The sequence below is a fragment of the Sander lucioperca genome, chromosome 9, assembly GCF_008315115.2.
Source record: "Sander lucioperca isolate FBNREF2018 chromosome 9, SLUC_FBN_1.2, whole genome shotgun sequence".
Taxonomy (NCBI): domain Eukaryota; kingdom Metazoa; phylum Chordata; class Actinopteri; order Perciformes; family Percidae; genus Sander; species Sander lucioperca.
This window is the reverse complement of record NC_050181.1, coordinates 15334028-15359494: the sequence shown is the minus strand read 5'-3', so window position 1 is coordinate 15359494 and position 25467 is coordinate 15334028. Positions and strand designations below refer to the sequence as shown.

At 41.0% G+C, this 25467-nt stretch overlaps 2 protein-coding genes and 2 long non-coding RNA genes across 11 annotated transcripts; 3 read left to right on the top strand and 1 right to left on the bottom strand.

Annotated features, from left to right (window-relative positions):
- Window positions 1-2978: 2978 nt before the first annotated feature.
- paqr8 (progestin and adipoQ receptor family member VIII) lies at window positions 2979-7566 on the top strand. Of its 2 annotated transcripts, none has more exons than XM_031295475.1 (2): window positions 2979-3090; window positions 6221-7566. In XM_031295475.1, exon 2 carries the CDS (start codon window positions 6223-6225, stop codon window positions 7294-7296), a length of 1074 nt encoding a protein of 357 aa, XP_031151335.1. In that variant the 5' UTR covers window positions 2979-3090; window positions 6221-6222; the 3' UTR covers window positions 7297-7566. The 2 variants fall into 2 exon arrangements, with proteins under 2 accessions (XP_031151335.1, XP_031151334.1); XM_031295474.1 differs by having other exon boundaries at window positions 6139-7566.
- LOC116046995 lies at window positions 5716-9827 on the bottom strand. Its single transcript, XR_004104282.2, has 3 exons — window positions 9816-9827; window positions 6099-6101; window positions 5716-5841 (listed from the first exon to the last, which is right to left on the bottom strand). It is a non-coding gene; the product is annotated as an uncharacterized LOC116046995 (long non-coding RNA).
- A 4494-nt stretch (window positions 9828-14321) lies between these two features.
- On the top strand, window positions 14322-22835 carry LOC118495919. Of its 7 annotated transcripts, none has more exons than XM_036005465.1 (6): window positions 14322-14559; window positions 14845-14983; window positions 17883-17919; window positions 21633-21682; window positions 21751-21841; window positions 21957-22835. In XM_036005465.1, exons 2-6 carry the CDS (start codon window positions 14859-14861, stop codon window positions 22263-22265), a joined length of 612 nt encoding a protein of 203 aa, XP_035861358.1. In that variant the 5' UTR covers window positions 14322-14559; window positions 14845-14858; the 3' UTR covers window positions 22266-22835. The 7 variants fall into 7 exon arrangements, with proteins under 7 accessions (XP_035861358.1, XP_035861359.1, XP_035861360.1 ...); XM_036005466.1 differs by having other exon boundaries at window positions 21751-21836; window positions 21957-22271; XM_036005467.1 differs by having other exon boundaries at window positions 21751-21846; window positions 21957-22271.
- Window positions 16318-16634, top strand: LOC116046994. Its single transcript, XR_004104281.1, has 2 exons — window positions 16318-16413; window positions 16449-16634. It is a non-coding gene; the product is annotated as an uncharacterized LOC116046994 (long non-coding RNA).
- Window positions 22836-25467: the final 2632 nt, after the last annotated feature.

Below are 25467 nucleotides of genomic sequence, written 5' to 3'. Positions count from 1 at the left end.
ATGGCATTGCTGGACATCTTCCGATTTCAAAGGGAAATAAGCTTGATGTGTTTTCCATCTGCTGCACTAAGTTTCCTTGGCCGACCACTACGATCCTCAACGTTGCCCGTTTCTTTGTGCTTTTTCAAAAGAGCTTGAACGGCACATCTTGAAACACCAGTCTGTTTTGAAATATTTGTCTGGGAGAGACCTTGCTGATGCAGTATAACTACCTATATACTATAATTGGTTGATCATACACCTGGCTACAATCCTGCAAAATCCCTGACTTTTTGCAAGTACCTATGAGAATTGATGCTGGTTTGAAGGCAAAGGGTAGTAACACCAAATATTGATGTGATTTAGATTTTTCTTTTGTTCGCTCATTTTGTAAATTGATAAAAATAAATGTATGAAGCAGTGTGGCTGAGGGTGGGGGTGTGGCCTTGACCAACTGCCATGCTTTGCTTGTTTGCAAGCCATGATGTCTCTCTCTTTCTCATGGGCTGGCCAAATTTTCTGGGCGGGTAAAGCTGAGAAAGGGGAGGTAACCTTTCCCCTTATGACGTCATAAGGGGAAGATTCCAGATTGGTCCATCTGAGCTTTCATTTTCTCAAAGGCAGAGCAGGATACCCAGGGCTCGGTTTACACCCATCGCCATTTCTAGCCACCGGGGGACCATAGGCAGGCTGGGGGAACTCACATTAATGTTAAAAAACCTCATAAAGTGACATTTTCATGCCATGGGACCTTTAACATCAGGCCATTTACTTCTGGCAAATTCAAATTACAGGCTGATCACAATTGTACCATAATATTTACAGGAAGAAATACTTCCCACAAATCTTTGCACTGTTGACTTGTACAAGTGCACTGCGCAAGAAAGTAAGACATGCATACACCAGCTCAGTGTTGAACATGAATGCAACATACAGTACCGGACAGTAGATGGAGACATGCTAAGAACTACCAAGAGATAACATCCACACTTACATCTGCAATGGCTCACACTGATGACTGGCTCACTAAGTCATGTCTCTACCTAAATACAAAAAGTTGAATTCAATTTGCAGAATTTTAAACAAGTTAGGCCATTTCTTGACACTAAAGCTGCCAAGTTGTTCTTATATACTATGATCTTTTCACATATTGAGTATTGTTTAACAAACTGGTCATTAACTAGCATAACTACCCTTAAAAGCATTGAATCTCTATTTAAGAAAGCCATAAAAACTTTTGATAAAAAGGCATTGTCATTTCACCATTGTGATATCTTAGAGAGACATACATTTTTAAGCTCTGACAATTTCAAACATTTCAAGTATGCTTGTTTGGTATATAAAGTGTTACATAATCACATTCTTTGGCTTTTTCCAAAGACTTAAAAGCGGAGGTAGTACACAGGCATCTGTAAAAGGGGACTGTGTGATACCATTTAGACGCACCACTTCTGCACAAAACATTGTCAATAATAGGAGGTAAACTCTGGAATAGCTTGCCCCCTTCCAATAAGAGAGTGTCCAACATTCAACACCTTTAAAACTCACTTAAAACAGTGGCTCCTAGAAAACCAGACATGCACTCACTTTTCATCACCCATACACTTTCACTGTTAAATTGAATGCAGTACAGAGGTGAATGAATAATGTCTTTGTCATCATGCATTTTTGTTTTGTTTTGTTTGTTTTGTTAATGTACTGTATATGTCACCATTATGTGTACCTTTTAACTTATAGTGAATGAGCGCTGTATGACTGCTGGCTGTCTCTATGTTAGTCCTATGTCACCTGCCTAGGGACTGCAGATGAAAAGTAGTTATTTTTACTAATTCTGGCATATTTACATGGTGTTTTTTATACAACAATGTTCATAAATATGCATGGTCCCTATCAAATAAGCCAAAAAATACCCCCCCCCACTCGTCCCCCCATCACCATACTCAACAGCCCTGTGTCTGCTGTGGAATCCTTCAGGTTTCTGGGATCCACTATATCCCAGGACCTAAAGTGGGAGCCCAACACTGACACCATCATCAAGAAGGCCCAGCAGAGGATGTACTTCCTGCGCCAGCTCAGGAAGCTCAACCTGCCTAAGGAGCTGCTGATCCACTTCTACACAGCCATCATCCAGTCTGTCCTCTGCACGTCCATCACTGTCTGGTTTGGATCTGCCACCAAAAAGGACAGGAGCAGACTACAACGGACAGTTTGGACTACAGAAAAGATCATCGGTGCCAACCATTCATGACTTATACACTTTCAGAGTCAGGAAATGGGCAGGAAACATCACTGCAGACCCATCTCACCCCGGACACAACCTGTTCCAGCTTCTCCTCTCTGGTCAGCGCTACAGAGCACTGTACGCCAAAACCAACAGACTCAGGAACAGTTTCTTTCCACAAGCCATCACTCTGATGAACAGCTGACTTCTGACTCACAGTGTCAGGTTCAATTCCTGTGCAATAACCCAGCAACACTGTCTCTAATCAGCACCTGTTTACTGGTTCCACTTATTATTTATTCATCATTCTCTATTTCAGAGCTGTTCATACTGTTCACATTGTAATAGAATACTTATATAATAACATAATACATATTTATTCCAGCATCCTTTGCACTATGCTCCATAATTAAAATAATACTAATTTATCATAAAAATAATTTACTCCTGCACACTTTGCACTCTTCATTGCACTACTGCCTCAACCTGTCTATATTGTTTATGTTTATAGTGTGTATATATTGTTTGTTTTTGTTGTTAGTTTTGTATGAGTAAGCACATTGTGAGCAATGTATAATGCAAAGCAAATTTCCTCGTATGTGTCCTCATAACTGGCAAATAAAGCTGCAAATAAATTCTGATTCTGAATATAGCTTAGACAGTTATCAACACTGCACTTTTCTGATCAGTTTAACCCCGCCCATGCAGGCTCCCAACTCTGCCGGCAGGCTGTCATGTCAGCTGTGTTTTTATCCTTTCCTCCCTGCCGCATGGTACACTGTAGGTGTGTGAACGTTCTTCAGAAGGAAAGCCTGCCGTAATATAGTTATCTTGTTTTTCTTCTTGCAGAGACTACAGAGGGGAAACAGGTGTTGTGTCGATACAAGCAGGTGAGAGGATGTTTCTTCTTCTTAGATCCTACCACCAGAATAACCACAGAACATTAGATTAGATTACATTAGATTCAACTTTAATGCCATTGTGCAGAGTACAAGTACAAAGACAATGAAATGCAGTTTGCGTCTAAACAGAAGTGCAAAAAAGCAGAAAAGTGCAAAGTGATATTCAAGTATAGACAGGTGGCGCATAGACAGGACAAGAAATATATAGCAGTGTTATAAGAGCAGAATAAATATGGCTATGTAATATGAACAGTGTATGAACATCATGTACAGATATGTGCAATGTAGTAGCAGTGACATTATAATAGTAGTAAGAATAATATAGATATATTCAGTGTATTATGCCTTGCAGTGTTACTTTGGACACATATCATTGCAAATTGAAGGTTTTATTTTTGCCAATAGTTTGTGTTGACATAAGGTGTGTGCAACGTGTTTTTGTGCATAGGGCTGTCTCCGCTGTAGCATATACATACAGTTTCTTTGCCACAAAATCAAGGGAGATGAAAGGAAAATAGCATTTCATTTCTCTTTATTATTTCTTTATGGGTTCAAATGTTCCGCTTTTCCAGGACTAACTTGCACAAGGTCTGTTTTCATAAATCGTAAAGGGCTTGAAAGACTTCAATGTGTTTGGCCAAGATCAACTCAATTCAAAACTCCCATTATAACTTTTAAGATGTAAATAGATGCAGGCAGTGACAACGACAATAAAAAGGGTAATGGTCAGGGATACAGTAGCTGTTTTCAGCAGTAGACTATCCTCAGACAGGTGGCTTTTTGTATTGTGTCCTTTAGGTGCTTATTTACCTTGGTGACAGGAATGGTTCACATTCCTCTCTCTGTCTCTGGGTATGTGTTACATGAGGACGGTCAACCTGGTCGGACGGTGTAAGCAGGTATTTAGTCAAACCTGTGACTAAATACCTGCTTTTCCAGTTTATGAGTTATGGAGAAGAATGTCTGCCTTTTCTAATGCTCTCGTGTTGTGTGTATTTGTTTTATTAATGTGGGGACGGTAAGCTTGTGAGTGCCAAGAGACTGCAGATGAAAATGAGCTATAAAAGTGACTGCTGTAATGTTTTACAGGAGAACTGTGCCAACAAGTCCTTCAAACCATACGACGATATCGGTCGTTTTTTCCTACCCTCTAATACGACCTGGGTCCAAAATTAGCACCATCTACTACCCAAATGCTGGTAAAATATGGAAGTGGCTGGTAAATTTTCTTCACTCACTAGCCAAAAAACAATAGTAATCTATTGAGTGGCTGGTAAAAATTTGAATATTCTTTAGCCCTGGCTGGTGGATAAAAAAGTTAATTTAGCGTCCCTAGAGGTGGCAGGAAATACCACCTTATATCTAAACCAGAGAACGTATTGGTCCCGGTTTTAAACACGTCGTTAATGTTGGGAAACGGCCACAGTTTGGTTAGATTTAGGCACAAAAACTACTGGGTTATGTTTAGGCACCAACACCAATTAGTTAGGCTTTGAAAATGATTGTGGTTTACGGCCGTGATGCAGAACGTGACATAGTTCCGTTTGTTCCGTAAAGATAAAAGAAACCTCGCCATTTACTTTAATTTTCAAACGGGACTCAAACCCCAGTCTCCTGGGTGAAAGTCCTGTTTGTTTGCTCTTGTCATTACTACTATGGCCACTAGAGGGCGCCATCGCTATAAATGTAAATATAGGTCGTAATTGCTGCTTGAACAACTTATGTGGGCTAAACAACAAACAAACAAAAGCTGTCTGTATGAAGTCTAACTGTTTATCTTAGTTTGCCACGTATCTTAAAAGTTGGCAAATTCTTGCAAACTTAGCTGCTGGCTAAGTCGAATCAGCCCCTCCTCCCTCTTGCAGCGGAAAATCCACATGGCTAATTATTATGCATGTCGATGACATCCTCAGAAGAGGAATGAGGGCTGAGGACAGGATGAATGACTAATACTGACTGATGTCTGTGACAAATACATCTCTTGAATCTTCATTCTTTCTAAACTTCACTCAGTATGAGTTTATATGGTGACTTTACTGTTGTAAACACTTGTTGCTGCTCTACAAACAACATTCAGTTTCTGCTGGAAACTGTAAAGGGAAACTTAAGGCCCACTGGCATTGTTTCCCTGCACTACTTTCCCACTCATTCCAACCAATGGCGGAACTTCATCACTCAGTCAGAGTAACAGAGCAACAAAGGGAGTTTTGAGGTGAAGGGATGGTCCTATGGTCTTGCGGTCCTACGGTCCAGCCAAAAATGACTTTAAAATCTCACCCTGGATCAGTGGTTCTCACCCTTTTTAAGTCGCGACCCTCCAAAATAATATGGTTGGTGTTCGAGACCCCCCCACCCCCTTCAAAAATGAGAGAAAGAGAGCTGCAAACCGGTGTAAACAGCATTTCTTCACACCTACACCTGCTGATTTTGAGTGATTTTTGTGAATGGGGCATAGCACAACATTCTTGGCCCTATAGAAAGGCATTTTCTATGGGCCCCTCCCCGCATCCACAGCTATTCATTCTAGCATCTTTTTGGGCCCTCCTCACATGAGGGCCCTGGGTGCTCAGTCCCCTTCCCCCCCCCAGTCTGACGCCCCTGCTCTGCTACATGTAAACAAATATTGCTTTGCTTTAATGACAGTTTAGTTTTAGCAGCTAGCACCTAGCCTTGTCCAGTGTGCTCCAGGCTCTGTGGATTTGTGATGCGTTTGTGACTTTTTCTCTCTTCCTGACCTGCCTTCAGACCCCTTTCTGTGAATGAAGCTCTAAAATAACACAGAAAATGTACCAAAATCACACGGTAATGTAAAAAACATTCCTCAGTCTAGTCTAGTCATGTTATTAAATGTTTTTCTTGCTTGCAGGTTGAGAACCACTGCCCTAGATAGTGCTTGTCACAGCATATTGTTTCCTATTAGGCTATGAGCCATTATGATGTCTTTCTTGATAAATAACCTTGCAGTTTTCAAATATTCATTAAATTCCCAGTGGTACCCTCTTACATAAAGTAAACTCTCCTTTGTATCTTTTTTAGTTTTGTCTCCCACAGGGTGCTCTGTCCAGCAATTCTCTGTCTGTATTTCATCTCCTCTTCCTCACCTCCACCCATCACCCAGCCATGTCAGGCGATATTCTGCAGCGACTCAACACCTTGACCCTGAGCATCAAGCACTTCAGCCGGCTGCCCCACTCGGACCTCATCCCATCTTCCTTTCCTTCACCCAGCCCCACCATTGCTGCCTCTCAGGTCCCCATTCTGTTCCAAGAGCCCTACATCCTGTCGGGCTACCGTCCCGTCCAACAGCACTGGCGCTGCTACCTGTTGAGCCTCTTCCAGAGACACAATGAATCCCTGAACGTGTGGACTCACTTGTTGGCAGGTCCTGTGCTGCTGCTCCGCTGGTGGGCCAACGTAGACGCCCTGGGGTACACCTTGGACTTAGCCTCCCTACCTCTGAGCCTCTTCCTGGTGTCTTCCCTCACCTATCTGTTCTTCAGTGTGGTAGCTCACCTCTTGCAGTCTCACTCTGAACATGCACACTACTTCTTCTTCTTCATGGACTATGTGGGTGTAGCTGTGTATCAGTATGGTTGCGCACTTGGCCATTACTTCTACACATCCGAGCCTGTGTGGAGAGAAAGCTACATCGGGCTGCTGTATCTACCTGGAGCCGCCTTCTTTGGGTGCCTCTCCTGTGCAGGCTGCTGTTTTGCTAAGTCCAGGTATCAGCGCCCATATCCAATGCAGCGTAAAATCTGCCAGCTGATCCCAACCACCCTAGCATACATGCTGGTCATATGCCCCGTAGTCCATCGCCTGTTAACTGTCTCCTGGACACAGGAGCCCTCCCTGCCCTTCCACACCCTCCAGATTGCCTCTTTCCTTCTGTCCGCCCTCTTCTTCTCCTGTCCCATCCCTGAGCGCTTCTTCCCGGGATACTGTGACTTTGTGGGTCAGGGTCACCAGATCTTCCACGTGCTTCTGTCCCTATGCACCATGTTCCAGCTGGAGGCTCTGTTCCAGGAATACGCCAGGCGGAGAGATACAGCACTGGAGGTATTTGGAGAGAGGCAGCTGTGGTGGGCTTGTGTATCCTTCCCCGCCCTGTTCCTTGGTGGCATCCTAATAGCACTCATCACAATGAGGCACATAACCAAGCAACTGCAGGGCAAACAAGAGAAAGACAAGTGACAAGTGTTGGTAAAGAGAAGAGACAACAGCTCATATGGCAGCTAAATATGTATCTGCCATAGCCTGTGGGACTCACAACCACTATAGGATCTCAAAATTACAGATTTGAATAGTATTGTATAGTAATTATATTAAATTGTACAAAATTGAAGTGTATCGTATGTGTAATATAATGTCTTGTAGTGCAGTGTATTGTATTAGCAATCATCAGTACAGTATAGAACCTGCGTAACACCTATCTATTAAATATGTGATATGTTTATGAATCTTCTGTAAACATGTTTGCAACAAGTTTTTTGTTTGTTTGTTCAATTACATTTTAATTTAGTTTGCTCTATTGTCATGCCAATAAAGCTAATTGAATTGAAATTGAGATTGGGTTTAAATGATTATCTAATTACCTAATTAATTTAATAATACAATTATATATCTTAAAATAAAAATGTATTTTTGCTCCTAATTTTAGGAAATATGTTAGAATAATAAACACATATATTGTAAATATCTGTAGCGAACATGCATTTTCATGCTTCTTTTTCCTAATCTGATACAGAAAACCAGCAACTGTGTGTTCAAAATGAATTGTCCATCCAGTTTTGGACATACAGCTCCTCCGAACGTGCTTCTCAAGCTTTACAATACTTGACATTCCTGTTTGCAACAAAGGCTCTCATGGAATGATGGAGTGAAAGAGCAAATCTGGATTATGGTGTTCACCAAAGTGGGATTTAGGTGAACAAAGAGGCTAGTTTAATACTAAGGCAGGAGGGATAGACAAATTGGCGGAAAATCCCTCAGCAGATCCAGTTATAGTGTGTGTGTGTGTGTGTGTGTGTGTGTGTGTGTGTGTGTGTGTGTGTGTGTGTGTGTGTGTGTGTGGACAACAGAGAACCGCAGGTGCAAAAAGGCACACCTGCATGGTTTTTGTTTTATTTACTTGCCAAATCAAAATACCCTCAGGATGTGGTGAAGGGTTGACTTACTAATGGTTTTTCTATGTACTCTTCCTCTGTCCTATTTGTAATTTTTTTTATTCAAAAATGAAAATAAATAATCTTTTTTAAATTGAAGGATTTTGATTGGCAGAAGTGGGAGAAGAACAAAGACTGGTTTATCTCAACATAATGATATTTAGCTGATTTACAGTAGATACCCAGCAAGGCCAAGTACTACAGAACACCATGTAACATGTCGACATCGAAAGCATAAGATAACATAAAACATAGAGTATAATATTGAGTAAAATGGAAACATTTGCAAATCCCTGGCAAATACTGAATATTTAGAACAAGCTATGAATAAATCAGGGGTGTTTAAACCATAGACGGTAAATATTAATAAGTTTATGGTTTAGACACTATGATGTTAAACAAATATATTTTGTTTACCCTGTTTGTCCATGTGGGGGAACCAGGCTATTCTCAGTGTGTCTGGTTTTGCCTGTTCTTTGTTATTTGGTAAATATTGTATTTCAGTCATGTTCAGCTGGTAGCCACACCTTTTGTTTGGAATATGTAAAGTGAATTCCCTCGGGAGGAGTGATACTGATGGCCCAGTATAATTGTCTGAGTCAGAGCTCAGGACTCATTTTAAATGAATAGTTTTCCCAAAAACAATGAGATAAAATTAGATTGTAATTTCACCACTGGGGATCGCTTGCCAAGAGTTAAAGGAGAAGCTCATATCTGTCCGTAAGATCAGTTTAGCACAAAGACAGGAAGCTGAGAGAAACAGCTAGCTTGTTTAAAGGTAACAAAATCTGCCAAAATATCTTGGCTGCCAGGCAACCAGTGTTATTAGTGAGCTTTTATTCGATTTTTTATTGCAAGACAAAACACTAACTCTGTGTGTGTGTGTGTGTGTGTGTGTGTGTGTGTGTGTGTGTGTGTGTGTGTGTGCAGTCTTGGACTAGTCTATAGGGTGGATGGGTGAAACGAACTTCTTATTTAATTTAGGCTACAGACAATAGACTGTTAAAATAATGGACAGAGCTTCCAGGCCTGAGAAGTGAAGCCAATGTGGGAGCACCTTAAACCTGCATTCTATCTAATTCCAGCAGGGGGCGACTCCACTCCAAAAGAAGTCTGTTTCTATAGAAGTCTATTAGAAAACAACCCTATGCTTCACTTGATTTATTACCTCAATAAACATTTTCATAATGAGTTTATGGCCTCAATCGCTAGTTTTAAGCCTTGTTCAATGCAGCATGATGTTCATTTAGTCAATTATTGTCCCATTTATTATAAAATTGACGATAAAGCAGAGGATGCTTTAGGGCGTGGCTACACGCTGACATAGCATAGGTTAGCAATGCTAACCATGGCACTGTGTACATTGAAATAGCTGTGAACTGGTTTTGGGTGTTGTCCATGTTTTCGTCTTAAATGTCGACCTTCTCACTGTTTTCACTTCAGTTAGTTATTTGGAACATTTGGTCCCCTAAATATGTCTTGTTCAGCGCTCTGCCAACCAAGCTAGCTACCAAGAGCGTTAGCTGGTAACTTAAGGGAAAGTTTGACGATTTTCTGTGTACTGCCGTACATGCAGATGAACGGCGGCAGTTTGGAGGTCCGTATTTACCCGCCAGTCCACTGGATGACTTGCTTCAGAAGGGTTGAAAATCTGCAATTTTCCCTCTTTAGGGTTTTGCAACTATAAACATCACTGGCTGCTTGCAGCATCCTCCCCAGCTCCCCCCTCTCGTCAAAAATCGTCAAAAAACCAAGATGTCAATGGCCAAATTGTCAAATTCGAGGCTTCAAAACGGCAGTCCACAAACCAATGGGTGACATCACCAATGCTACGTCCAGTACTTTTTTAAATATGGACATAGTCTCAGAGCCAAAATGAAGCTCAAAGTGGGCGGCTTCCGGCCGTCACTTTCTTGGCAGTGTCTGATGTTGGCTAATCCAAAAATGGACATTAGCTATAGAGACTAAAGCCATTTTTTTGTACCAGGCTGTAAACATGTTTAATTCTGCTGTAAAGTTGGGCATTTTAAAGCAACACTAGAGAACTTTTCCCGCTTTGGTCCTACAGGTTGGAAGCGGAATTGTCCATTACATTACAAGTTTGCCAGATCGGGTAGCGTGAGCTGTAGTTCCAATGAGTCAACCTGTAGGTGGACCGAAGTGGGAAAAGTTCTCTTGTGTTGCTTTAACATGGGTGTCTATGGGGATTGATTCACTTTTGGAGCCAGACTCAAATGGCCACTCAATGAACTGCAGTGTTTGGCACTTATGCATTGGCTCATTTTTCAGCAACGAAGGTAGCTACTTGGTACAGACATGAGTGCTGTCAATGTTATCACCTAACACTCGGCAAGGAAGCAGATTAGCATATTACTTGAAATGTCAAACTATTTCTGAAATTTGAATTGAAGAGGAATGTTTCTCAATATTTAATTGAATAATGAAATGTGCGGGCAACACAGAACCCGAAAAATATAATATGTCACTGTCAGTTATTTGAGATAGTCTGAATAAAAAAATGTGGGCCCAGCAGTGTGTGTTAGTGAACCCTATGGTAGCATTGTTAGATTCATAAATGCACGGTGGCCTACTTTCCTCTGCAGGGTGAAACTCGCCTAGCGTCAGGAAGGTTATTATTTTTTCAATTTGCCCACAAATATAGATCTTTTGTTAACAAGGTTCATTCATAAATTGTGCTTTCAGGGTTATGTTACAAATATTTGAAATTGGCCATGGTTCCTGTAGGCTTCCTTTACCCCTGCTGTGAAAATGTGGCTATTGATTTGGCTTTGTGCCACTGAGCAAATATCATACAGTTCTCAGAAAGGGAACAAATGAAAATTGCTGAGAGCTATAGATTGTCTGATCTGAAGAGGCGCGAGAAGATTATTATGACAGAATGGGGCTGTTAAACAAGTAATAGGCGTGGGTGTTACTTGGTGTTGATGTCATTACTAATAAAGAGGTGTGTGTGTGTGTGTGTGTGTGTGTGTGTGTGTGTGTGTGATCTTTCAGAGTCAGGGGTGGATATGCAGAACCTGGGGGATGGAGCCTGGTCAACCCTCAAAAAGGGGATTGGGGAAACATGGGAAAGGGATCTGAGTATTACACTGGATGATGGGGAGTGGGACAGAATCTGCAGGAATATTAAAACTAAGTCGTACACGAAAGTCGTACACGATGTGAGGGTGGGCCTCATTCAGTTCATGATTATGCATTGCTTCTATTGGACTCCCTCCAGATTGTTTAGAATTGGTCTGAAAGACACACTAAACTGTTGGAAATGTAAGACAGAGGACGGCCACTTTCTTCATGTCCTATGGTCCTGTGATAAGGTCCAGGAATTTTGGACTGGGATACATGATAACCTACTGTATGTCGGATTGCAGGGATCCAGGTTCCATTCAGCCCAAGATTATGTGTTCTGGGACAGTGATCTTCAACAGGGGGTCCGGGACCCCTAGGGGGTCCTCAAAGTTAGCACAGGGGGACCACCAAATTATGTAAAAAAATATATATATATATATATATTTTCAAAAGTTAAAATAAGTCTGAAAATATACATTAATATGAATGCAACATTTTAATAGCAAAGATAAATTGGCCTTTTTGTGAAAAGAAAATGATTTACACATTGAAGATAAGCTTACTATATATAATGGTAGCCGTACTGTTAAGCTTAAGGAGTCGCTATGCCTTCCGGATGTATGTTTAACATTAAAACATGATGCATAAATAATATCCATTTCTTTTCATCCATTCTGCCCAATTTAATATGCAACTCAATTGTATACAATATATATACGGTAGGGGGTCCCTACTCAGTCTCTCTTTCAGCTAAGGGGTTCCTGGCCTAAAAGACGTTGAAGACCCCTGTTCTAGGAGATGGATCAATCCTAAGCGGAATGGATAAGCACATAAGAAGTTGGGTCCAAACTACAGTTTAAAAAATTTCTAAAATTGTTAATCATAAAAAAAGAGTCAGGGGTGGTTAGGTATGAATGTGGATGTGTGTGTGTGTGTGTGTGTGTGTGTGTGTGTGTGTGTGTGTGTGTGTGTGTGTGTGTGTGTGTGTGTGTGTGTGTGTGTGTAAATCAATGCAGTTCTTCTAACTTCCTGCATGTCTCTGCATCGACAAAACTTTATTTCATAGAAATTATGTTATTAAAGGAATAGTTACATTTTGGGAAATTCGCTTATTCACCTTTGTGCAGAGAGTTACAAGAGAAGATCGATACCACTCTAAGTATCTGTCCGTTAAATATGGAGCTGGAGCCAGGAAAGAGTTAGCTTAGCTTAACGTAAAGACTGAAAGCAAAGGCAAACAGCTAGCCCTGCTGTGTCTAAAGCGTTTTCTGTATGGATTAAACAAATAAGACATAACATGTTTATTAGCTTTAGAGTTGCTGGTAGGTGGATTTTGTTTTACCAGACAGAGCCAGGTTAGCTGTGGCTAAGCTAACGGTCTCCTGGCTAAAGTCGAAGCTCTACTGAAAACCCAACAGAAATCAATTTCATTCAATATAAATAATTTTTTTCTCACGGGGGGGAAACATGTTTAATTATTTTATTATAGCGTGAATGCAGAACAGCATAAGTGGTCTGCCCCTATGGCAATTATGCTTGGCACTGGATGTGGTAATTCCACTGACTAAGCAGTCCAAAAAAAAGACTTCCAGGCTGATAGCAATATTATGCAGGAGTAGGAAACATGCACACAACTGACATTAACACACTGCAATTTTGCTCCACTCCTCCACCCACTCACAAAGCATATCCTGTAGACAATGCTGGTATTTCTTTTTGTATTGGACTTTCCAGCGGTTCATATGCTAACCATTCATCCTAGAGCTCACCACTACAGGGGTTACTTTACCAGTAACATTATGACTTAGTTCCATGACTTAAGCCCTGACCTTTTCAAAGTGATCAGCTGAAATGTCCTCACTTCCATGGGCAAAACTCAAACTGCACTTCTGAAGCACGGTAATCCAGTTACACTGGCCCTAGTCTGCCTCCGAACCCTGCTCGGCATTAGAACAATGATCCTTTTTGTCTGTAATACCTCCCTTGTGAGTATGTTTCAAAAGTTTCAGCCAGACAGCTCTTAGTACACCAAGAAGGAGAGACTAATGCCTACCATACACTAGAAGACTCTGAAAAGACCAAAGTCTGACACCATCTCACATCTAAAGACAACCATATCTCATCTAAAGACAATCTGCCATAATGTCACTGAGTTTGTTAGTCACAGACTATAAGAATTTACTACCAAGACTTAAAACTTATACGATAATATCAAACAAGTTGGATTATGTCGAAACGTCAAGACAGGAAAAAGACAGACTTGTACTGAGTTTTGTGACCACCTTACACCTAAACAAAGATTGAGACTCTAGCGAGACTCTAATGATTTCATTCCGATTTAGAAATTTGTCTGCAACAGTGAAATCGCTTGAAAAGTCATTCGGTGTGAGGTCGGCATAACATGTGTATCGCAGCAGCAGTTGTTTTCTACTGGGTTTCTACTAGTGTATATCCAACAACTAGCCAATGTGCAATTAAAAATAAAAATAAAATGTGACCATGGAGTCACATACAGCAATAGCCTCCTTATTAGCAGAAATACAATGTAAAAAGTGTGTTTGAGAGAATGCGATAAAAAATAAATAACTCATAGCTCAGGAATACAACACAACAAAGATGGCTGCATGTTTAAATAGTGTAAAGATACGAGTATGAAATTGCTCTCTGCCTGCGATCAGCTGCCAATTTTCTGCAGTCATGTAAACTGCTGCAAGGGGGAGGTGTGTGCGTGTGTGTGTGCGTGTGTGAGTGAGTGTGTGTGTATGTGTGTGTGTATGTCTGTGTGTGTGTGTGTGTGTGTGTGTGTGTGTGTGTGTGTGTGTGTGTGTGTGTGCGAGTGCGTGTGCAAGCTACACATAAATTAACATCAGTGGTTGGTTCAGCTCTCACATTTCCCCCACATGAGTATTTGTAAGCACAAGTTTGAAATGTATCTTGTGTTGATTTATTGGGAGGAAACGTGCATTCCTGCAACATCAGTGAAAAACCCAGACATCTAAGGTGCCAATGTGATTTAGTAATGCCCAAAGAAGACAATGGGCTGTTTCTGGGCTTGTGCCAGCACCTCTTTCATAACACACAGGACACCAATGAACGGAGTCCCTCCCTAAGTCACCTGCCTGCTGTGAGCCACATAAAGCAAAGGCAGTTGAATGACTGACAGCAGTTGGTGACAGAGCTACCGTGGAGTCAAGCAGCATACAATGTAAGTTAGGTTTAAGTTATATTTGTTTTTTTGCTTCATTGTTTATCACTATGGTTCTTTGTGAACAATATGTTCATCTACAAAAAATGCTGGACTTCAACATGTGAGATGCTGTATGTTGACTGGACATCATCAGATTGTACAGTATCTAATGAAAAAAAAAAAGTATTGTAAAGAAATTCACATTCAGCCTATATACCCGCTTTGTTTGGTCATGAATTCTGCTTTTTCAACGTGTGCCCACTTTGATGACCCTTTCGGTGCGGTTTTGCCTTTCTTTTACAGAACACTATAGGACAATGGCTCCAGTTGGGATGGTTGGCATGTTGGGTTGGGTTTCATCCCCAGAGCTGGGTGTCATCTCCCTGGTCGTCTTCCTCGTCCTCAGCGTCACTCTCCTCGCCCTTTGCATCAGGTGTCAGAGGTGAGGGAAACGTCATAACGAACAGTGGCATTCATTTGAGCATATTTGTGTCAAGTCATGCCTGTCTTCCTCAAGTATACTATAAAATAAAAGCTGTCTGTGACCAGTGGTGGAATATAACTAAGTACTTAGTATTTTTCTGTATTGAGTACTTTCACGTTTAATACTAAAAAAGTACACATTCCTGATGATACGTACAAACTTTTACTCAAGTAACATTTTCAATGCTGGACTTTTACTTGTAACAGAGTATTTTTACAGTGTGATATAAGTACTTTTTACTCAAGTGAAGGATATGAATACTTCTTCCACCACTGCCTGTCACCAACACTACCACCCGGTAAAGCAAGTCTTCTCCTGTCTGGAATAGCTGCTTACTATGTGTTGGCTAATAGATTCTTTTCACATTCAGTTTCACAGGGGAGGCTTTAATTGCTATTCATCCCTTTTTAGCAGCACAGAACAGGGACTTGTTCAACTCGATAGGTGATTTTTGGGGAAGGGTGTTGCCTGTTTGATCAGGAGGAAACAAAGAAGTGCAGTCAGGAATCATTTGAGTGTGTGTGTTTGTCAGTTTCTTCACACAAATCTATGCATGCATGTGTGTTTGCACGCCCATTACTGCGGTTGTCATGCCAAACATACCAGTGACAGCGACACAGGAACTGTGAGGTAAAGCAACAGTCTTATCTTTCGCAGTCTGTTTCTTTACATTCCACGACTTTTTTGTCACCCAGAGGAATTATAACATGAATGGATGACTGCAGTGATAGATGGGAATTATAACTCATAAGATTCTTTGTATGTTTAAAGGAGGGGACACACTGGTGCCAATGTATGTTGATTGAGATAAGACAAAGAGCAGATGTTGTGCAATGTTGCATCAAGGAGTACTTCAAGGTGTAATACAAGGAAGACATTAAGGGAAAAGTAGTCTGACTCACAAGTTTAACTGATAAGCGCTGAAAATGTGTGTTATGTTTTCAGTTGCTGAGGGAGAGCTATTTTTATATAGGCCTACGGTAATCCTAATGATTACTTCAGTGTGTAATTTTTTTTTGGGGTGTGCAGGAGATGATTTTGAGTTTTTTAAGGGAGTCTAAATCAAGTCCCAATCGAGACAAATCTTAGTCAAGTCACAAGTTTTACCAAAGCAGATTTCAAGTCAAGTCACAAGTCTTGGTAAAGCAAGTTCAAGTTACAACTGAAGTCATGGGAAAGAAAGTTGAAGCTACATCTAAAGTCGTGGTAAAGAAAGTTTAAATTACATCTCAAGTAGTAGTTCAAGTCATGTTTCATGTCCTTGAGAATAGGCCTAAGTCCAAAGTCCACTCTCTAATCTTGTCAAAGCAAATCCAAGACGAGTTATAAGTCTAGTCTAAGCAAATGTCAAGTAAAGCCCTTGAGAGCAAGTCCGAGTCAAGTCGCAAGTCAAGTATAAGGTCTTGTCAAAGCAAGGTCTCAGGTCTAGTCTCAAGTCTTGTCAAATCAAGTCCCAAATCAAGTCTCCTGCTTTGGGAGAAAGCTCAAGTCAGGTCATGTCAATTATTTTTATAAAGCCCTATACCACCAATCATAAATGTGCCTCAGGGGGCTTTGAAATCTGTACAGCATATGACACCCTCTGTCCTTTAACCTTTGCTTTAGAAAGGAAAAATTCCCCCCCAAATGTCAACATTATAAACTCACGGTTTGAAAACGTAACCACAGCGAGCAAGTGGGCCCATTGATTTTTAGCATTTAGTTGGCGCAAAACCAGACGAAAACAAACACCAAGGGTGAATAGGAAGGGTCATATAGTACACGAAGGTGCCAACTAAATTGTCTAACCGGATAGAGGGGCAACGCCAAAACACTTTAAAAGAAATTTAAGGACCAGTCGACCCGGTTGTTTATGACCAAATCACAACGTAACTACGTAACCCTGGTGTAATGTTCTGCATTCTGCAAAAACTACCCAGGTGCCACCCCTCGTCTAAACCAAAACTGAGTATTTCCAGGAAATGAGTACGTGTCTTGACGCCAACTGACAGACAATCTCCTGTTGTATGCTACATGCGGGAAAAAGAAAGGGCAACTTGTCCCTCTTGATTTGTTGGACATTGTCCGGATTTTATATGAGAGACCGCCTTAAAAAGGCGCAGTAAGCCATGCTGTGTAGAGATTGTTGATATCTGAACTCCACTGCCTAACAATCACAACCCCTCCCCCCCCTTCATAAGCTCCGCCCCCCAGATTCATGGACAGATAACTACTGGCCGGCTGGGACATTCACATGCTGTCTCCCCCCTCCACCCCTACCATCCACTGGCGCTGCCTGTTGCTGATTGGCTGGAATAGTGTCGTGGGGCTCGTGCACTTCATTCGGTTTGTTTTGCATGTACACAGCCAGGGCTGTGTATTAAAACTAGATTTTTTTGTCAGCGTACACAGAAAATAGAGAGCTAGGTGATCGGAAGGAGATATTAACTGAATTTGACATAAAGTGTATTGGATTAACATCACTTACTATACCTTTAAGTTTAGGTATGAACAGGGATTTACCGTATCCTGCACTGGATTATTGCATGGCGCAGTGCAGCAGGACAGGAGAGTGCTGAGGGTAGGATGATGGCCATTATGGACAGACTTTTGGAGTCAGCAGGGGACTGTGACCAGAGGGTCCGGTGTACCTGTGTGTGCATGAACCCGGATAATAAAGACAATAAGGATACAAACTCAGACAAGAGCCTGAGAGAAAACAACTAACAGACGGACAGCGTTTTAAAAAGGTCTTGAGCCATAAATTAAACCTGTGTAAAAAAGGACTTTATGCACCTTTGTCCCCGTACACACTGAGTACACACATATGGCACATAACACTTGATAGGCTCTCATTTTCTTTTTTTGTCATCCACAGGAAAACTGCCAACGCGTATGCTGTGAACGAAACACCGGTATGAACCGCCTGTTTCTCATCTTCCTCTCTCTGTTTCTAGTTCTGTCCCTCCCTCTCTCTATCAGTCTCATTAAATACCTCATTCCATTAATGCAGTAGCATCTTCAATATCTAAAAGTAGGGCTGCAGCTAACTATTATTTTCATTGTCGATAATGTCGATTATTTTCCAGTTTGGAGATTCATTTAATAGTTGATAATTCATCAATTAATATTTGCAGCTCTGTCTAAAAGTAGTATCTTTTGCAGTTCAGTAGCTTCAAATAAGCATTAAGTGGCTGATTTTAAGCAGTCAGCAGGATGGTGGAGGCTATGATGTTGTTGCTGCTATTTGGCCTCATTAGATTCAAACCATGCAAACCCCTGGGACACATGAAAATGTCTAATTATGTTCAATTTAGCTCAAAAAGTATTTCCAAGAATTATCAGGATGTTGTGACTGCATCATGATCATTGTCTTCTGGTTATGATTAATATCATCTTAAATGACAAACATTTTGGGTATGATATACAGAATCATCAGTCATAACAATTTCATATTGTAATTATAATACTTTGTATCAAAATCCAAGATATCAATAATAATAATGATGATAAGCAGCAGCATATTACATATCCTGGAGCAACGTATTCTCATAAACGGGTTCGTATGATATCTTACGACATTAGGCGATCGCTGGCCCCGGTCACATGACAGTTAAGTTTAGCGGTCTTTACAGTTAAATTTAGCCAAGAAAAGGTTACTGGGAGCTGGGTACCGGTCACAGTGATTGGACAGTCCTTTCATGGAGCGTTGCAGTTGAGTTTAGCTGACAAAAGGTGAGCGTTATGCGGCGACGACAGTTAAGTTTAGGCACCAAAACGACTAGTTTCACTCCCTGAGTGAAAGTCTCGTGTTTTCCCGTTAACTTCTTCCGGGCCACAAACTCCGCCGCCATCCATCTCGACCTCCTCCCTATGCCGACCAGAGTGCTCTTACACAACAGCTGATAGATGGGGGGAAACATATGTGGACAAAGTTACACCAGTCTGAACAAAGTAAAAGATAAATGGCATTTTAAACATCAGCAGCAGATAACAGATTGAGCAATGGCCACACATGTCTTCCAACTGTGATTTCAGAAATAACAAAATGTTTTACTGACTTGGGAGGGCTGAAAAGCTCTTCGATTTACGGTCATATAATTGGACAAAGTGTCTATCATGGGGCAGTTTGTATGCCTATCAATAACAAATTGTGGTCCCGTGTGTCCAATACTGCACTGAGTCCTGGGAGGATTAAGATTATACTGCACTATTGACTACTTTGTGAAGGGCATATGACCTTTAAATGTCTAATGGAATTAGGATGTTAACAATACAATATAGCAGCTGTAATGCACTTAGGAAATGGCACACAATGGGGTTTGATTCAAGGGTTGATTGATTCAGTAGATAGCAGTAGTGCAGAGACACTCACAAGCAATGAGACACAAAAGGACAACATCACCAAATCAGTTTAGTGTACTCCCACTCAGTAAGACAAAGTCCCGGCTTGACACCTGCAACTCTTTCTGATGTTGCTAAAAGTTGTTTTGTTCCACTGCTGTTCTGCTCAATTTTCCTGTGCTGTGGCCAAGAAACTTACTTTGAGAGTTTGATAGGCAGTACTGCAGATCATGGATTAAGCAAGCTCCAAAACATCCCAAATGTTCTTGATAAGTGTCTTTCACCATTGCATATCAGTAATATAATATATCCTATCTTTAGTATAAAGCTCTCAGTATGCTTTGAGGTAACTAAACCATACAAAGTTTTGTAAGACCATAAGGGTGAAGTTTATATATTTGTTTCAAATGGCCACATTCCCAGGCAGGGGGATAAGCCTTGTGTCATCAAGAGTTGCATGCTTAATGCTTGAAGGCAGTCTTGGTGTTGCACTCGAGATATAGCGTGTCAACGCATTCTCATGAACTGGTCCTGAGTGCTGAGGCAAGGAAACGATTCTGGACCCAAAATGCACGACACAAAAGGACAGATGAAGGTGTAGAATTTATTATAACAAAAAAAAAAAAAAATCTAGCTTTTTATTTTTTTTTAGTTTTAGAATCCAAAACGAAATTCCAAAAACAATCACTGGTCTCCAAAAAGGCATCCAAAGGCTCAAGGGGTACACAGAGAACAGGAACAAGCAGGCACACTCAACAACGACGAGGACATGACAAAGACTAAACAGAACAGAGGAGATTAAATACGGGGGCAAACGAGCAGGGAGGGAGCAAACTAGGGCTGTGCGATAGGGAGAAAATCAGATATCACGATATTCTTGACCAAATACCTCGATATCGATATTGCGGCGATATTCTAGGGTTGACAAATGGTGCTGCAAAATATCTTCACACTTAGATTTTAGATAATCATCAGTAATGTGGATATAATGTCTAAGTGGGGAAAAGGCAAATAATAGAACAGCTATAATAGTCTGGTAAGTTCAGAAAAGTACATCACTTTACTGTAATGCAGCCTTTAAAACCAGAAAAAGACAACACTTATGTCATATCACAATATTACGATATCCAAAATCTAAGACGAAATCTAGTCTCGTATCACGATATCGATACAATATCGATATATCGCCCAGCCCTAGAGCAAACAGGTGAAAAGCATTAGGGACAAAATCAGACGCAACAGGAAACAAAGCTACACCAGGACACATGAAACCAAACACTACGAAATAATACAGGAAGTAAACCAAGCGAAAACCATAGACAGTAAAATGAATGGACAAACCGAAGACTTCCACGGAGACCAGTGAAGTCTATTAGAAGCACTTTTCCGGTGATGGCTGAGCGTTACTGCGCAGCCTCAAACTGAGTTTGACGACGTAAATGTGACGTGAGCAACCTGTCTGAAAGTTGTAAGTCTTCTGGTAGCTGTGCCAAGAGAAATCTCAATCTTTCCCAGTGAAGGTTTCATTAGATTATTTCCTGAATTGTTGGTATGTGATGGTAATACTGCATTTAAATACATACAATTTTGGATAGGCTAACATTATATTTCATAAAAAAAATTTCAGTACCCCCCCAAACTATTATTTTCATCCCTTTTGGGAGGGCCCAAGTCTCATCTAGGGGGGTCGGACCCCCCCAATACCCCCCGTAATTCGAACAGTGACTGTCCTGCGGCGACGACAGTTAAGTTTAGGTACCAAAACGGCTAGTTAAGATTAGAAAAAAGATTGTAGTTTGAGTTAGAAAAGTACTACTCCCGGGACCTGAACACCAGTTTCCTGGGTCAAAGTCTTGCGTTTTCCCCTCAACTTCTTCCATGACACAAACTCCCCTCCCCCACTCAAAAGCCCTGTGTTTTACCTCCTCCCTATGCATTGTTTTCGCGCTCATATACATTGGCAGTCATTGTGGTGCATACAGTAATAAATACGTATACATACATTTATTTGGTCTTTATTCAATTCAAATGAATTTTATTTATAGTGTAAAATCATAACAGAAGTTAGCTCATGACACATTTCAGATAAAGTAGGTCTAGACCCCACTCTATAATTAACAGACACCCAGTATTTTCCCCAACAGCAATTGCACTTAATGCTAAGCTAACCGGCTGCTGGCTGTAGCCTCATATTTACCTTACGAGCTATATAGATATATTGGCCTACTGTACATACATTATGTCCTTAATATCCTTTAACCATTTATGTCTTTCTCTTTGACAAACTGATGGAAAGGGAGGAGCCAATGGGAACACTGACACAAGGATGGGAGGTGAGTTCTCTGTAAATAAAAACAAATTTTCAATCAAAAGTTTACATTTCGCTTACATTTTCTCATCGATATTTCCAGACTCAGGGACATCATGGAGGACCCACCAAATGCCTGCCAGTACACTGGAGAGAGCTACAGCATCAACCAACTAACCAGTCAGTTACAGTCCTGAACACTTCACAGCCACATAACACACCACAGAAAACACAAGTACCCAATTTCTAAGACAAGAAGCAGGAAAGAGGACAAATCACACTCATCTTTCCATTGCACAGAACACCAGCTTTCCACACTTGACATGGTCCCAAATGGACAGATGGACGGAAAAAGAGAGGAAGGGCAGGAGGGAACGTTGGCCCTGTCCTCTGCCAGCTCCACACCTTGTCTTCATCACGTCAGTCTTCACTTATCTGGATAGAGTCTCTCACTTCTGGATTCTGAATTCATCTAAACAAGAACTTTCTATCTACGTCTTTGACTATTTTACAATATGCTTTTTAAAGAGTTTGGATTCTGTTTTTATTCTTTTCCAGTTAGGAAATGAATACTCCCTACTGTTAAGTGAACCCAATACATCAAGCTAAAAAAAAATTAAATTGCCATGAAGATTTCTCCTGAGTAGAATGCAATGGAATAAACTTTTAGCTTGTTTGCTTCAAATAACATTTACTTATTAGTACGACATTTTAGGACATATGCTTATTGGCTTTCTTGCGGAGAAGATCGATACTACCACTCTCATATGTGTCCGTTAAATATGAAGCTATAGCTTAGAGAGTTATGGTGCTTTCCATTTCAACTGGGAAGTCTGAATTTATGAGTTCCAAGTCGGACATTTCAACTGGAACTCCCCCCTGAAGTCGGATTTCCGACTCGAAAAGTCGGAGAACCTCACAGTATTCCGACCAAATCCGACCTCAAAATCCAACATGGAGGCTCAACAGTTGTAAAAGCTGTAGTTATATACAGTTAATTAGCTCTTCTGTCTTATTTGTGTCTCATTAAACCAGTCGTATGCAGTACTGTCCAACTTCTATCTGGGGACATGCTGCTATGGTGTTTGTATGAACAAAATACATGCCTAATGCGTGCGTTGTTATCAACTGGTATTGCTAACATTGGCTAACCTTGCTAGAGCTAACCCCACTGTGAAATAACGGTTCACTTCCAACTTGTTGTACAGGAACGCGGTCAACTCGGGTTTGGCGTCATCCGCAGCTCCATCTTATGACTTCCGAGCTAAATGGAACGCAGCATTAGCTTCCCCAGCCACCTTCTTTCTGTCTTTATGCTAACATGGGCTAAGCTAGACTGCTGGCTGTAGCTTCATATTTAACCAACAGATATAAAAGTGTTATCAATTTTCTCATCTAACTCTTGGCAAGCAAGTGAATAACATAAAATATCCTTTAGTATTTTTGCCAGCCGTTTTCAAACTACTGCATACTGTGAAGTTTAAGATTATAGGATGTTGTATCCATATCACTCTTGGTTTCCACTCGTGTATGTAGCCTACCATGTAAAAATAAATAAATCTATTCCTGTCGATAAAGTATAATAGGGTCAATCCTGTATAGTGCATACACTTGTGGCTGTTATGTATCTTTGTAAGTCGCAAGTGCACCCAAAAAAAAGTGGGCTCCCCCGAAGGCCACGGTATAGTTTGAACACTGCTGTAAACATGTATGACATTTATGGTACTTGTGGGTCTGTTTGTCCTGAAACAAAGACAAGAAAGACCAGAATATTTAAAAAACCATCCTTATCTTCCCTGGTTGATTGTGATGAGATGGGAGTGGCACCCGGACTTACTGACACTTCAAAGTAAGCTAAAGGTCACGAAAGCTCGAAGCATGGGGGAGTTGTCGTTCTTGTAATGCCAGTTGTCATGCCGTGCGTTGCCATGTTAGTCTGCTGAACTGTCCAAGTAAAACACACCCAAGTGACACACCCAAGTAACGCTGATGTCACTGGTTCGGCTTCTCCTGCCAGTGTGCATTAAAGGCCATATACTGTATTTTTTTGTGAGCAATGCGGCCCTACATGAACACAAAATGTTCTGCTTTGGTTATTTCACATTAGAGATTTCTATATTTGTATGGGTGGTGATCACCTGTTGAAAGTGGGCTGATGACGGTCTATAAAATGTCCAAAATAAAATGGTGAAAAATGTTGATCAGTGTTTTCCAAAGACCAAGATGACGTCCTCAAATGTTTTGTTTTGTCCACAACTCAAAGATTTTTTTACGTTTACTGTTATAAAGAAGTGAAAAAACTTATATATACTAAAAAGAAAATATTCACATTTAAGAAGCTGCAATCAGAGAATGTTTTACTTATTTCTTTAAAAAATACTTAAGATTTGAAATCAAACCATTATGACCAGAAGTGGTGGGAGTCTTTAAATGGGTTTTCTGCAAAATGTAATTGTGTTTGTCCATTTTTGCATAAAATATGCTACATGTTCACCAGCAAATATTCTCTTCAGTAACTAGTTAATAGGCGCTCAGGCACTTACTGTAGTTCATTTTAACAAGCATTTACAGTCAACCTGGTGGTTTGACTCAAAGGATGGTAATATCAGTAACTCCACCACTTTGGTCCAGACTGTATTACCATATATATGGTATGACTCTGTATCTATTGGGTTAGGGTTACTCTAGTCTATATTCACGACATTCCTCTTCCGGGATTGCTAGAGTGCTGTTGGAAATTCCGCCGGATGTTACTCTTTTCGGCTGGATGTCCTTTTCCTTCCTCTTTCTTTGTGTTGTAATTTTAAACTCCTTTAAGACTATGGTTAACTGCTCTTCAGATCTCTGTATTTTTTTTTTTTTTTAAGATTATTTTTTGGGCATTTTAGGCATTTATTTTTATAGGACAGCTGTAGACATGAAAGGGGAGAGAGAAGGGGAATGACATGCAGCAAAGGGCCGCAGGCTGGAGTCAAACCTGATGCCATTGCGTCAAGGACTAAGCCTCTATATATGGGCGCACGCTCTACCAGGTGAGCTACCCAGGCGCCCTGCTCCTCAGATCTCTTCAGGGTAAATCCAGACAGCTAGCTAGACTATCTGTCCAATCTGAGTTTTCTGTAACATGACTAAAACAACCTTTGAACGTTCACATGTTCCACCAAAACAAGTTCCTTGCCGAGGCTATTTTGCAGAGGCACCGTGGCTCCGTCCGGCGCTTAGCTCCGCCCATGATGATTGTGATCGGTTTAAAGAAATGCCAAAAAACCAGAGGTCGTTTTTCTCCTACACGGAACGCTGTGTGGACTAGCCAGACCCTCCTCTGCAGCGCCGTGGAGAAAGGTCTGGCAATGTGAGACTAGGGTTACTTTGGCAATCCCCCGAAAACACTACCACCCATCTAATCTAACATTTGCCCTTCAAATCATTAATACCTATTGTACAATAGCACATTAATGTCTTGTTGAAAAGTAGGCCTACTGCACACTGTTTACTCTGTAACTATGAAAAATCAGTTTTATTCTTTTATATCAATCTCAGTATGACCAACCAGTCGAGGCAGATGCCAGAAGGCTTGCCGAGCTTACATGGAGTCATTAATGAATGAAATAGGAAGAGAAGGAACTCTGTCTGGTTTAGGAATCAGATTGGGACTAGGATTGGGTTACTCTCTCTCTCTCTCTCTCTCTCTCTCTCTCTCTCTCTCTCTCTCTCTCTCTGTCTGTGCTCAGACCCTAAAATCCCTGCTGACTGGATGTCTGGTGGAGAGGGTGCAGACAGCCGACACTAATCCGGCCTCTGAAACACACAC